Source organism: Limulus polyphemus, unplaced genomic scaffold, assembly GCF_000517525.1.
Source record: "Limulus polyphemus unplaced genomic scaffold, Limulus_polyphemus-2.1.2 Scaffold419, whole genome shotgun sequence".
NCBI lineage: Eukaryota > Metazoa > Arthropoda > Merostomata > Xiphosura > Limulidae > Limulus > Limulus polyphemus.
This window is the reverse complement of record NW_013666029.1, coordinates 396920-410281: the sequence shown is the minus strand read 5'-3', so window position 1 is coordinate 410281 and position 13362 is coordinate 396920. Positions and strand designations below refer to the sequence as shown.

The window sequence follows — 13362 nt, the reverse complement described above, 5'->3', positions numbered from 1 at the left end:
TAAATTTTGTCGTATTTGATTTTTTAAACACGTGGTATACTCTATACTTCACATCAAAAAAACATTCTGTAACTTTGGTCACAAAAGCAACACACAAATCAAATAGCTCTACAGACCTTTTTGTATAGGAAATACAATCCATTTAACTTGTTATACTCCTGATGATTTCTCATCTTAATATGGTTAGAGAGACGTGAAACATATGTTTGTAATTACTTTGTAACCCATTTCAGTTTTGTTTATTTTTAAAAGCATTTCAAACTTTGATGAGTCACTAGAGTTTTGCTTTCATTGGTTCTTCATGCACATTTATAATAAAAAATATTTGATCAGGGAAAGGTTTGAAGATAATATAAATAATTATTTTATAGAAGTGCAAACTGAAAAGTAAAAATATTAATGTTTTGCTTTATGTTTATATCACTATATCCACTATATCGTAAGCAAAGAAAAATATGTCAAAACCATTATTATTAAAAAGATAAAATGTATAAACATACTGACTTTTTCTGTAGGGAAAAGAGGCTCAAGAAAATCATCCTGATATGTACAGAGTTACAAAAAAAAAGCCTTCTTTCTTTTTACACAGAGATGATGAAAATGACATTCTTGAAATAGCAGTACAAGGTTTTATGCATGTTCTGGGAATTGAGGTATGTGTGCTAATGTTAATTAGTATTATTTAAATGTATGGTTTTGTCATTATCTGGACATTTTGGTGTATGGTGAAAATTGAATAGTGTTTAAAGATATTTTAAAAAATTGTGGCAATTCCAGTATTTTTGCAGTAGTTTCCCAAAATTGGTGCTGATTATTTTCAGTTGATTATGTTATATTACTATGTTCCAGAAACATTTTAATTTTAAAGATTGTATCTCCCCCCTCCATGAGTTAACTCCTCTAGCTCTTTTTTTGTTATAATCAAATGTGGTTGTTAAAAAATGTTCCTAGAAATTTCAAAATTTTCTATGCTCAGAAAAGTTTGCTAATCTTGTCAGCTATATCCAGCTAGTCCAACTGCAGTGGAAATTTGCTGCAAGCTTTCTTATTTTTTTCTACTGTTTAATGGTACTATTAAAGTATTGTTTTCTTGTCACTTGTGTATAATATTAAAATAATAAATAGCACTCAACATTAAAATAGATACACTATTAAAAACATTTTTAATTCTGGAAAACATTTTGGAGGCCATAGATTGGCCTGCATTAAAAATGTTTTTAATTGTGTATCTATTTTAAAGTCGTGTCATTTATTATTTTAACAGTATTATTATTTATTTTTAATATATTTTTGCCTTCACAATTGGTAAGGTTTAGAGTTATTGGTCAAAAATAGAAAATTATATTGTTCAGTTTTTTTTTTATTTATTATTATTATTTATCATGATTGAAATTGGTAAAGGAGAAAACTTTTATTTTTTAATGATGTAATTAGTTAAGAACTAAGAAAGTATGTATTAAAATTATGATTATGTTCATTTCTGTTGTTTTATATATGTTTATATTTTCTTCTTTTGATATACTAGTAACTTACTGTTTAACACACAGGTGCATGCAAAGTTTGCTTGAGATCAGTAGAATAGCATGGGGAGCATATAGAGGCCTCATGGATTCATGTGAGGGAGGGCCAGATCCAAAGGTTGACTATTTCAATTCTGGGCAGGAGGGGGCCCAAATTACATTCAAGTTTGGGGACAGTTGGTTCAATTGTTTGCCAGTTATAAGCAGATGAACAGATACTTTTGTTAAATAATTGTTTATGCTATATATATAATTTAGGGTGGTCCTCAAAATCAAATGTTTGAATTTCCTTCATGGTGCCCCATAATCTTTTTACAATCTACAATATAACATTGCATGTAAAATTTCATCTTCATTGGACAACATTTAGAGATCACTCAACTCTGTTATTTATATTGCTATGTAAGTCTGTAGGGTCATGGTAAACAGAAATATATAAAATCATTCTGAAATGCACTGAAATTTTATTCACTCTAAGCATAAGGTAAATACAAATAACAGGTCATTAGAAATATTAAACAAGTTAATTTTTTTTTAAAATTGGATATACAATTTAGTTTTAGAAAACTTTCATTGAACTATCTCCAACTAGTTTCATTGTTTTAGCATCTGGAAATTTCTTCTGGTGTTCTGCAAAAACTTGCAACAGGTATTGCTTTTGCTTTTCATTTTTGGTGGTGGAGCAGTTGAAATCTTGTACAAGCTTAACTCCTCTCTCTCAGATGAATCGTTTGTTACCTTGAGGTTTTTGGCAAACTGTTAGGCATGTTGAAATTCTTCATTTTGTTTCCAATAATTTGGGTCAACCAATGTCAGGAAATTACAAAGAATGACTAGAATATCAAAGAACTTTAAAGTATTGGCTGTCACAAAATCTTCCTAGTTTATTTTTTCAACATCTCTAGTCTAGTTCCACTCGATAGCGTCGTTTGTCATTTACTCGTTTTCCTAGACTTACACCATTCTCTTCTTTATTCTGTTGTCTATGTTGGCATCAAAGAAGGTACCATAAATTCCTGCAGAAAGCTACTGTAGCAGCTTGTGAAATTCTATCATTTATGGTGCTGTATTTCACAAGATACTTAACAAAATTGAGATCATTTGCTGGAGCTGCAGTTAACTTCGTACTTGAAATCAAAGCCCTTGTGTAGGGCAAAGAGGCAAACATGCTGAGATCTCTGAGTGACCTCTCTTCTTTTTCAGTCAGTTGAAATTGACTTTTGAAGATCCATACTTTCATGGAATAAAGAATCTCGACCATCCACCTGGTCCAGTGCATTGCTCTGGAGTCATGAATAGAATGCCATGTGGTGGCTTGTTACCAAGAAAAATGATCATTAGTTCCAACAATTCTCAATAGTCATCTCTTGGCTTTTGACTAGACAAAAGCTCCTTCTTGGCAAACTTAAGAATTTTCAGTCTGAGTGTGTTATGAGTTTTAAATATTTCAGAATATATGTGGTCACTCATGGCAGTATCTTAGCATTTCTGATCAACGCTGGACCACTTATGATGGAATCATTTGAAAAGATCAATTTCTCGGCCTCCTGATGCTCCTAGACAGTGCATGAATACATCTTTTCAATTACTTCATATACATGATGCCAACATGCAAGATGAAGGAGATCTTTTCCAAGTTCAATTTTGATTAAATGGCAAGCACCAGCCAGATGACCAGTATTAGAAGCCATTGTATTGAAACTCATTGCCTTGACCTTGTCATGAATGTCCCAATCACTTAATGTTTTCATGACAGCTTCACTTGCTGCTTTTCCAGATCCATTGTGCAACTTTGGCACTTCAAGCAGCTGATCGACTTTATACCCTTACACTAAAACTGCCATCCTGTCTACTGAGGTCTGGCATGGCCAGGTGGTTAGGGTGCTTGACTCGCAATCTGTGGGTCACGGGTTCAAATCCCCATCCCACCAAACATGCTCGCCCTTTTAGCCATGGGGGCATTATAATGTGACGATCAATCCCACTATTCATTGGTAAAAGACTGGCCCAAGAGTTGGTGGTGAGTGGTGATGACTAGCTGCCTTCCCTCTAGTCTTACACTGCTAAATTAGGGATGGCTAGTTCAGATAGCCCTCATGTAGCTTTGCGTCAAATCCATAACAAACAAACCTGTCTACTGATTTTTGCCTGGTGATGTCTGGCAATATTTTACTATCCCAGAGTACAGTTAATGGCACATTTGAATGGTTGAATTCATCTTTGACATTATAAGCCACTTCTCTTCAGTTAACAATTCTGCTTCTTCTGATTCATGACCTATTTATTATAAAGTCTGATACATCATGCTCTATACTTTGTGCTGTTGCTGCCAGCAAATATGTTGTGTCTCAGTCATTGATATTGATGTGATCCAGACCTGATGCAAAATCTGGTGAAATGTTGTGGAGCCTTCGTTTTTTTTTTTTACTGTGTCAACATTTTTGAGTTCAAGGGGTTCATTACTCTCCTCTTCATAGGTCCCTTCAGATGAGGACATAAATTCAGTTGAGGCATATCAACCAATTTTTTTTTTGCATTTCTTCACGATGACATCTTTCTTCTTCATACGTTTTCTTTTTTTTGTCAGTTTATGATCTACACCAGCCATTTATCCCTTTCTTTCAGCACATTGATCAATCAAAAATAAACGATCATCTTCTATCCTAATAAGTTGCATAGCATTAGCATGAGCAATGTCAAAAAAGACTGTCAAGTTTCTCTTGAAAAGCACTTTCATTTTTAATCTGAGTTGTAGTCTTTCATTTTGAGTTTTTATTTTATTCCATGAGTTAAATATTTTCTCTAACTTTTCAATGGCATTGTGCTCTATAGTTGTTGGTATACAAGCCATATCCCATAGCTGAATTAATTCCCTGATGCTACATCCTGCACTATCCCTGATACTCATCTTCAGCGTCATATGTTTATGAAAGAATACAGACAAAACATGGCAACATGTGGGCAGTTTCCTGCCTGTTATTTTTTTCATTAGTTGGTCCCATAAACAAGATCTTGGTACACTTTCATGTTTAAATTGTACATGATGATGAATCAATATTTTCAGAATCCTCCATATTAAAGGAAATGATTGAAATAAGTAAGCAACTTCACAAAACAATGCCACAACAAAATCTAAAACCCTTGCACATGCACTTGTCTTTGTGCTGCTAGTCAAAAAGAGAACATTGTGAATTTATTACTATATTATCTATTCTTTTTCATTTACATTATACATATATTCATGTTCTAAGAAGTTAATAACAGCAGTAGTAAGCTCACAAAAGTTTTATTGGCTTGAGCGACCCTTAAATGTTATTAATCTAATTCAAATTTGATGTAAATTATCTTTAAAGTATTTCAAACAAAATTAGAGGGTACCATATCAAATTTGGTGAGTTTCAATTTTTACTGATAATTTGGGGACCACCCTAATATATATATTTTTATTTTATTTATCTGTAGGCCACTTAATATTCAGTTATCACTCCTCTGATGTCTTCAATGTCAATTTTCACTCTGAGAACACTTGAGATAAATTTAAAAAGAAACAATGAACGTATAAAAAGTTGAGAAAACAAAACTGACATATATTTCTCTCTCAATAACTTAAATACACAAAAAAATGTAAACATTAAAGTGCCATTGTTCAACGTTATTACTTTATTATAGCCTTAAAAAGTCTTAAGTGCTCAACCACTTTCACCTTCATTCTATTACTATTGTATTATTTTTGTAGGAGCATATATGAGTGAATTGCTGGCATATGCTATTCAAGAATACACTGGTTGGCATTTAGGGACTACTCCACAACTTGTCTTAGGCCATACTGTGCCACTGTAGTGATGTGATTGTTTTGATATTATCGATGTGTTTTGACCTTTACAATGAACTAGGTTCATTGTTTATTACAAAACAAGTTTAGAACATTAATATTATTATTATTGTACTTGTGTTTAATGAAACTGTGATTTTATTATTTGTATTGTACTTGCAACTAAAAGTATTTTCAGACAATTTACAATTTTTGTAATAATAAATAATCAATAAAATAAGAATGTCTTATTTCCGCCAATAATGAATTACACTAAATTTTGCTTTAAAATATCCCCACCAACAATAAAATAGATGAGCCACTACTGGATGTCTTACTGGTTAACCCTCTCGCTATGGGTAGGTCATCTTGCATGTCATGACTTTTTAGAGACTTAAATTCAAACTTTAATTAAACTACTTTATTATCGTGGTATATGAATTAACTTGGCATTAAAAAGTAGCTAATAATCCATATGTTGATAGCATATAAGTTTTCAATTCTTAATTTTTATAAGGAAATATTTTTAAAAAATCCTCAATCTCACCCTAGTATAAGAATTTTGACATTTTCTCTCTAGGCATCCCCTCTTCTCTGATTTATTTACCATCCCTCAAAGAGGTGTGAAATTTAACGTAAATTATTCGTTATAATATTGTTATTACTCAGGCAAAACATACTTGTTGTAGCTTTCAATCTTATTGGTTACAGAGCCATAATATAGAAAACCGTACCCCTCTTGCCATGCCTACTTGTCACATCCTCTCTTTCACAAATTGTCAGTAGTTCTCATTGAGATTTAATACTGTATTATTTATAACCAATAGAAAGCCAAAGTTTTAATCTATCAAATGATGTATTACACTATGTTGTTTTTTGTACAGAGAATTGTCTATTTTGCTAACAATTTAAATTGTATTTCTACTGGAAACATACTGATGAGATTAGCTGAATTTTAATGGCTCTTATCACATTGTTAGAAAGCCAGAAAAAAGTGTGATAGTTATAGGATATTGTTTGCTTTTTATGTGCTATTATTCAATGTTCTTAGTTGCATTATTTAATTAAATAAACAATTATTTAGTGTAGTAGTACCATTAGTATAAAAAAAAGTAGGGTAAAGTTTCATCAACAGTCGACAGCAAAAAAAGAAGACTATTATATTTCTTGTTTTTTATGTGTATTCTTTATCTATTATTATAAAAGTAACTGAAATTCATACATTATAAACTTATTATTTTAGATAAGGTTAGATTAGGTAAGATAAAGAAAAATAAAAGTAGTTAATTTTCATGTGGTATACTCACAAGTAACTCGTGTTTTACATAATTCGATAGGGTAACAAGAGCTACAAGTTTGCCAAGTGATTTACAACTTGTATGTTGAAGTTATTTGGTAGACAGTACTCAAAGGGCAAATAAAACAAATTTAAGTAGAAACAGAAGTATACTGTTACTAGCTTTATGCTATTTAGGAAAAACAAGTCCAATTGAAGTCATTCTAGAAAGAAAAGAAGAAGAATTTAGATTTAATTCAATTTTGTTATGGTGGTTATGAGGTTGGTGAATTTGAGTGACACTATAGAGTTAAGGTAGAGAAAATATCAGATAAAATATAATGTTTCATTGAAAAAAAAACACGATTGAAATCTATTTAAGAGATTTTATAGATTATGCAAATGAAATATGACAATTTCTAGATGAAGAAACGTATTTTTAATCTTAACATAAAACCCCTTTGCACTTGGAAATTTACACTTTGACTCCATTTCTAGTAAAAATACTTCATTAGAAATTCTGATTTTGTGTCTATAAAAGGCTTGTAGTGCTTACTGAAAACTTGCAAAATTTTGTGAAGATAGACAAGGCATATTAAAAGTTATTGTATGGAAACTCTCAATGGACCGAGCCCATAGCGAGGGAGTTAATATGAAATATCATCATGTGTCAAAGCAAAACATTATTTTTTTTTTTTTGCAGTTATTGAAAACTATTTTCAGATATTAATTTAATGTAAAATTGGCTAGTTTAGAGGATGAATTGCACTTAATATAAATTATTTGCATGTGCTATTGCAGTGATATGTTAGCATCATCACCGATACAAGTTGTGACACCACAGGCAGAATCTTTGGTGACTTTACATTTGATTCACAGTGAATTCTTGATCATTCAGTAATGTAATGTTACAATTTATAGACATGTAGAATTTTATGAATAGATTTTTTTTATAAAGTGAGGCTGACATATCTTTTCAAAAAAAAAGTCTTCAGTGTTCTTTGTGTAAGCAGAAGTTGCATGGCCTGTATATTTGATTCACGATGAATTCTTGACCATTTGTTAGTGCAATGCCACTATTCATAGACTTATAGCTGAAGAGATGTAATAAAACCTATTGAAAAAAAAATTATATCTAAAGCAAGGCTGTTAAACAGTGTATAGTAAAGAAGAGGGCCTACAGTGTTCTCCATGGAAGCAGAAGATGTGTGGCAGAGCACTTGGAAACTACTCTTTAAACCAATTTTTAGAGCAACACCTTCATTTGAAAAGTGAAGTTTATGGTTACAAAAGAGAATTATGTGATCAAAAAAAATATCGTAGTGATAAAGTTTCATTTGTTTGATTATGAAGATAAATGAATTTGAAATCGACTGTGTTTTCAAGAAAATGATGGGTAAAAATATGGGATTGCTGCAGTCCCATTAGATCACATATGTGTAAAGTCCTTCAGTGCATTTTCAGTTGACTTTTGTGTTTTTGATCTGATAAAATGTTGCCTTGGAATATGATCTGCACAGATAGTAGAGGACTTGTGGAAAGTTTTCAAAAATTTGTGGATTAAGATTGACCTTTATTCTTTGCAGAAGCTTGCTACATGTACCAGTGAATAATATAAAATCCTGTCATCTCTCTTAATGACTGATGATGAGTGTAGCATAGGACTTTGAGCATTGCTCTTGAAAAGGGTGATTAATCCCATATTTTCAACAATAAACTGATAGAATGATTTTAAGTTGTAGGGATGATTTTTACCTCATCATTAGATAAGGGTTTTCAACAATTTTTGAGCCAATACTTTTATGTTCTTTGATGTATACTAATTTAGAAATTACTATTTTTAATCTGTTATCAGGATGAATCTCTATTCAAAGGGAGAGTAAGTGTGAAGGAGGTTCCAGCTGGTGTATGTGTACTAAAGGAAGGATGCCAAGAAGATACAGCACTGTTTTATGTAATTTGTGGAGGACTTGTAGTTACACAAAAATCAGTGGATAAAGATGAGCAGGTTGGTTGTATTATTTAATTATAGTTTTTTGTAGTTTTCATTGAGTAACATTCAAAGAGAAATAGGATATTCTTTAAAAAGTTTATGTATTTTGTAATTTTTTGTTATTAGTATGTTAATAGTGACATGTGGCAGTTCTACAAAGCCATTTATTTGGTCACTTCGGGGGTGGAAGACGCACACATATACTTTCACATCAAGTAAAACAAGGTTAATTTTATCTTAATGTTTTAAATATTTATGATATAACCTCCATACACATAATAAATAAAACTGATTTTATTGTGAATGTTGATTTTACATACTACATACAGATACTAGAACTTTGTAAGCTGAGTCTGATTGGTATGTTTAAAATAGTTGCTCTATTCTGAGGAAGTAATAGTACCAACAAAGATGATGTTTTCATGCTCTAAAGGTGTTGTATTTATTTGACTTTATTTTTCATTTTATGTTAAATAAATATAAAACAATAAATTTCCCTGTATCTTAAAACTACACATTGTTCATAAGTAAACATGGACCTAAAGATAATAAACAAACAGGATATGTTTCAACTCAAATTGCTCAATTTTGATGCCATTACTATCATTTGAAAACATGCATTGACATTGTAGATCATGGTATTTTTGTTAAAAACTTGGTGAAGCAGTAAGAATGCTGTACTACAGCATAGTGTCAGAGAATATGACCTTACCTTTCAATTAAGTTTTTCCTTTCTTCCTGTAGACCAGTAGGACCTCGATTAATGGGCACTGTGCCATTAAGGGCAGACCTTTTCGGTCTTTTTCTTTTCTTTTACTAATTGAAACCAAAATAAATCTTGCAATAATGGACACTTCTATATTCCAGATTAAAGGCAGTGTCTTTAGTCTCATAAAGTGATAAAGTGAGCAGTTATCTTTGTATGCCTGTACAGTATACCTCTAAATTCCAAACATCCCAGAAGAATGACCAATATTCAAACATTTGTGAAGTTTATTGAATTGTCTCCAAACCATATACAGTAATAAACATTTTCACAGATTTAACATGCAATCTCATTACTCTGGGGAATTCTCATTGTAAACACTGTAGGATACATAAGCTGATAAATTCCACATTGTGTTCTCAGAGCAGAGGTCAAATGAGCTTATTTCTGTTGATGTGCTTTGTTGCTCTCGAGAGTTTCGAATTACGGTGTCACATAAACAATCTGATGACACAAGCAGTGATTTATTGCTTTATTTTCAATGAATTTCTACTTCAGTCGTCGACAGTAAAATAAACAGAAAATAAATGTGAAATGTTTAGCAGTTAAAACTAGGAAGAGAAGTACTTTGAAACTTTGTGACCAATAATAAAGAAAAAAGGGTACAGCTAATCAACCCCCTGAAACTTCCTGTTGACAACACTTCATGTCATGGCAATGTGCAACTCATGAACACCTGTGTCTGTCCTGCATACACCAAACAAAAATGGGGGCCTTAAAATTCAGAAATTTAGTATGGTCAATATGGAATCCAGGTTTTCATGGCTCATTTTTGATATTAAGGGCACCTTGTTATAGAGAGCATTTGGATGCAGTTGGAAGGATGCCTTTAATGTCGAGGTTCTACTATAGTGGCCTCACGTTCATGTAATTTGATTTTTAATTGGATCACTGTAAACAGCAAGTATTTAGAAACCACAGGTATTTACACACACTTTATTAGCAGGCCTCAGAACTAATCAAAGCCATTATTTTGAATTTTCAGGTTCTAAAAAAATTTAAAGAATATAAACAATTCATTGTTCTTAATCCTTAAAGTTTGTCATTGTTTGGATAAAGAAAAAACAACTTCAGGTAAGTGGTGCTTGTCTAAATGCGTAAGTAAAAGTTTTTGAATTTATAACACCCCGTAAGGTCAATAATTATTAATACTTTAGGAATTTATAATAGTTAATCTAGGTAAGTAAATAGAACTTAATTCATTAGCAATAAGTAGTTCGTGTTTTGTATTATACACTTTGTGTTTTAAAATAATCTGATGATTGTGAATTTAAAGGTTTATGTGTCTAAAACGTAGTTTGATGTTTGAATTATAGTTATGTAGTTAAACCAATACTTTTATTCCCCTAGAGCACACTACACATTGCTCACTCAGGTGAAGTTGTTGGAGGTATGGCTGTTATCACTGGTGAACCCTCTTTGTTTTCAATAACTACCAGACCTCACAGCAAAATTGGAGTTATCAGTGCTAAGAACACATATGAGTGAGTATTTAATATTTTCTAGCAATCAGATTCTGAAAGTATTAATACACACACACACACGTATATTCTACTATGTAACTGCATTAATGTATCCAGTGACTTTTAAATATCATAATTAAGTATCTAAGCATAATGTCTATCTTGTTTCTGTAAGAATAATAATAATAATCATGAATATAAAGAGTACAGTATATACATTAATATGTTTTACCATATTATTTTAGACTTATTATTTTTGAGTCGGAGTAATTTTTCTACTTTTGATACAAAATTCTGATACATATGTATATATTATAAAACTTGTGCTCTGTATTTAAGGTATACCTATACAGTATCAACCAGATTCTTTAAAATACATATGGTGGTAGTTTTTCCTCTCTAAAACAGTGTTAATAACTTCCTTTATAGTAACACCATGGAATCTAGATTAACAGTTTCTTGTCATCACCCATATGTACTTAGTACAGCCATATAAAGCATCATTATTTACACTAATTGCTTAAGCTAATATCATGTGGCACTAAACACTCTTTAATCAGGATAATTTCATAAAGTTTAGGAAATCTGTGCTTAGAAGTTGAAAATGAATAATAACTGTGCACCTGAAAGATTTTTTTCAATAAATTGAACTAGAAACTGCTAATTTAGTTTACTTGGCTTAACCAATACTTATGTATCTACATGTGCTTTCAACCTATAGTTTAGCTGCTCTAATTAGCCGTCTGCAGTCTGATTGATGAAAAATTTAAGATGGCGCACTTTTACTTGAAGGTGAAGCTGTAGTAAAAATTGTTTCCAAAAATGGACAAAGGTGTCCGGGCCACTGTGTTTGATTCAGTAAATATAGCAATATCTCAGCAAATAAAAAGGAGGTTCTTATTTTATATTCTAGCTTGTCAAAATCGGTAATTTGAGTTCCTAATTTGTAAGGAACTACAGACTTTGTATTTGGACATCACAAACATCTAATTGGAACCAATGCTGCATTCACCATACCCACATGACATACGAAAATCAATATTTAGGAATTTTTTAAAATATTTACTTTTAAATTAAATAATTAACTAATTTATAATACTAAAATTGGAATTATAATCTACAATTTAATATCAAACTTATTCACATACATTCATAAAATTGTAGTTGAATAAAATTTTGAATGTGAGTCTACAAATGCAATGACATGGCCTTTGACCTGTGACCATAGGAAGACCCGTAGAGATAGGGTTAATAACACACAGTGTGTCCTGTAGGTTGTTTTGGCCACATGACACAATACCATGTGTCTTGATATACTTAGTTCCAAGAAGTTATCTTAAAGTTAGTTGTGGCTTGACAAATGTGATTGCTGATTGGTTTGATTGCTTTTGAATGAGAAAAACTATATATTTTGTTTTTTCTAGTACAAATTAAACTTTGAAAAACAAGAATTAAGAAGGTGAGCAATTGTTATAACAGACTGCCTGTTGCACCTGTAACTAACAGGGGAGTGTAAAAGCTAGTATTTCGTGATTTTAGACAAATGTCAAAAGTGACATGGTGTAAGTGCTGAGATCTAAATGCATTCGATGAAAGCATGCCTCTCAAGCCAGGAGGAGATAAATTTTAAATACTTTAACCAGCCTGTTGTCATTTAAAATTGTCATTCCTGTTTCTTTTTTTCAAGGTTGGAAAGTTTATCATTACATGTGCAATAAAGGTACAATTAGGAGCATTTTTTAATAAGACCAATTAAAAAAAAATCTTTCAACAACCGGTTTGAAATAAAACTTTAAAATGCTGTCACTTTATTTGACCTAGCTCAAAATGTGTGTAGTGATAGCAAAAGTCTTTGAACTTATTGCTGTAGTGAATGATGAATTTAGGCAAGGAACCTCAGCAATTTGTTTGTCTCTCACAACAGTTACATAATGTTATATATCGATCATGTACTAGCCACAAGGTCAGTCCCCATTTTTATGTTTCACTCATACAAATAAAAAATGGAAAAGATATTGTGATTTTTTTTCTTTTGAATGGCACATTTATTGATAACTTCAACCATTTCAAATTTAATCAAACTTCAAAGTACATTCTCTGTAATCACTACAATTTATAAGGCTAAACTGTCAACAATACTACACAATGACATCATCAACTTTACTGTACATAATTGGAATTGGGCTGATTGTGTGCTATAATTATCGGCAATCAGTGATTTCCAATTGTGACATGATCAGTAAAACAGTAAAATTATGTTGCTATTTTTTTATTTTTGGCTAGTGCAGTCTGCAAAGTTGGATTCAAAAGTGTTTGCCCTAATGTGTACATACAATGTACATGCAGTAATGTAAATTTTCCAAACAATTTACAAGTTTACAATTTTTACTTGCCTGTTTTTTGAAGGTATTGACAAAAAATAACTTGTGTATATCTTTCAAATGTGTGAACCTTGATGCAGGCTTGGTGTCATATATAAAAAGTTAAAAAATAGCATTGTGATTAAAAACAGTAGTCACCTTTATAACAAGTT

General features: G+C 31.4%; 1 protein-coding gene across 2 annotated transcripts in view; it reads left to right on the top strand.

Moving 5' to 3' along the window:
- LOC111083005 (neuropathy target esterase sws-like) overlaps window positions 1–13362 on the top strand; it is an 83031-nt gene that overhangs the window by 6328 nt on the left and 63341 nt on the right. For both annotated transcript variants that reach the window (XM_022384275.1, XM_022384274.1), the window contains exons 3-5: window positions 516–653; window positions 8463–8615; window positions 10717–10850. In XM_022384275.1, the coding sequence (XP_022239983.1) occupies window positions 516–653; window positions 8463–8615; window positions 10717–10850 (425 nt within the window). The remainder of the gene's footprint in view (window positions 1–515; window positions 654–8462; window positions 8616–10716; window positions 10851–13362) is intronic.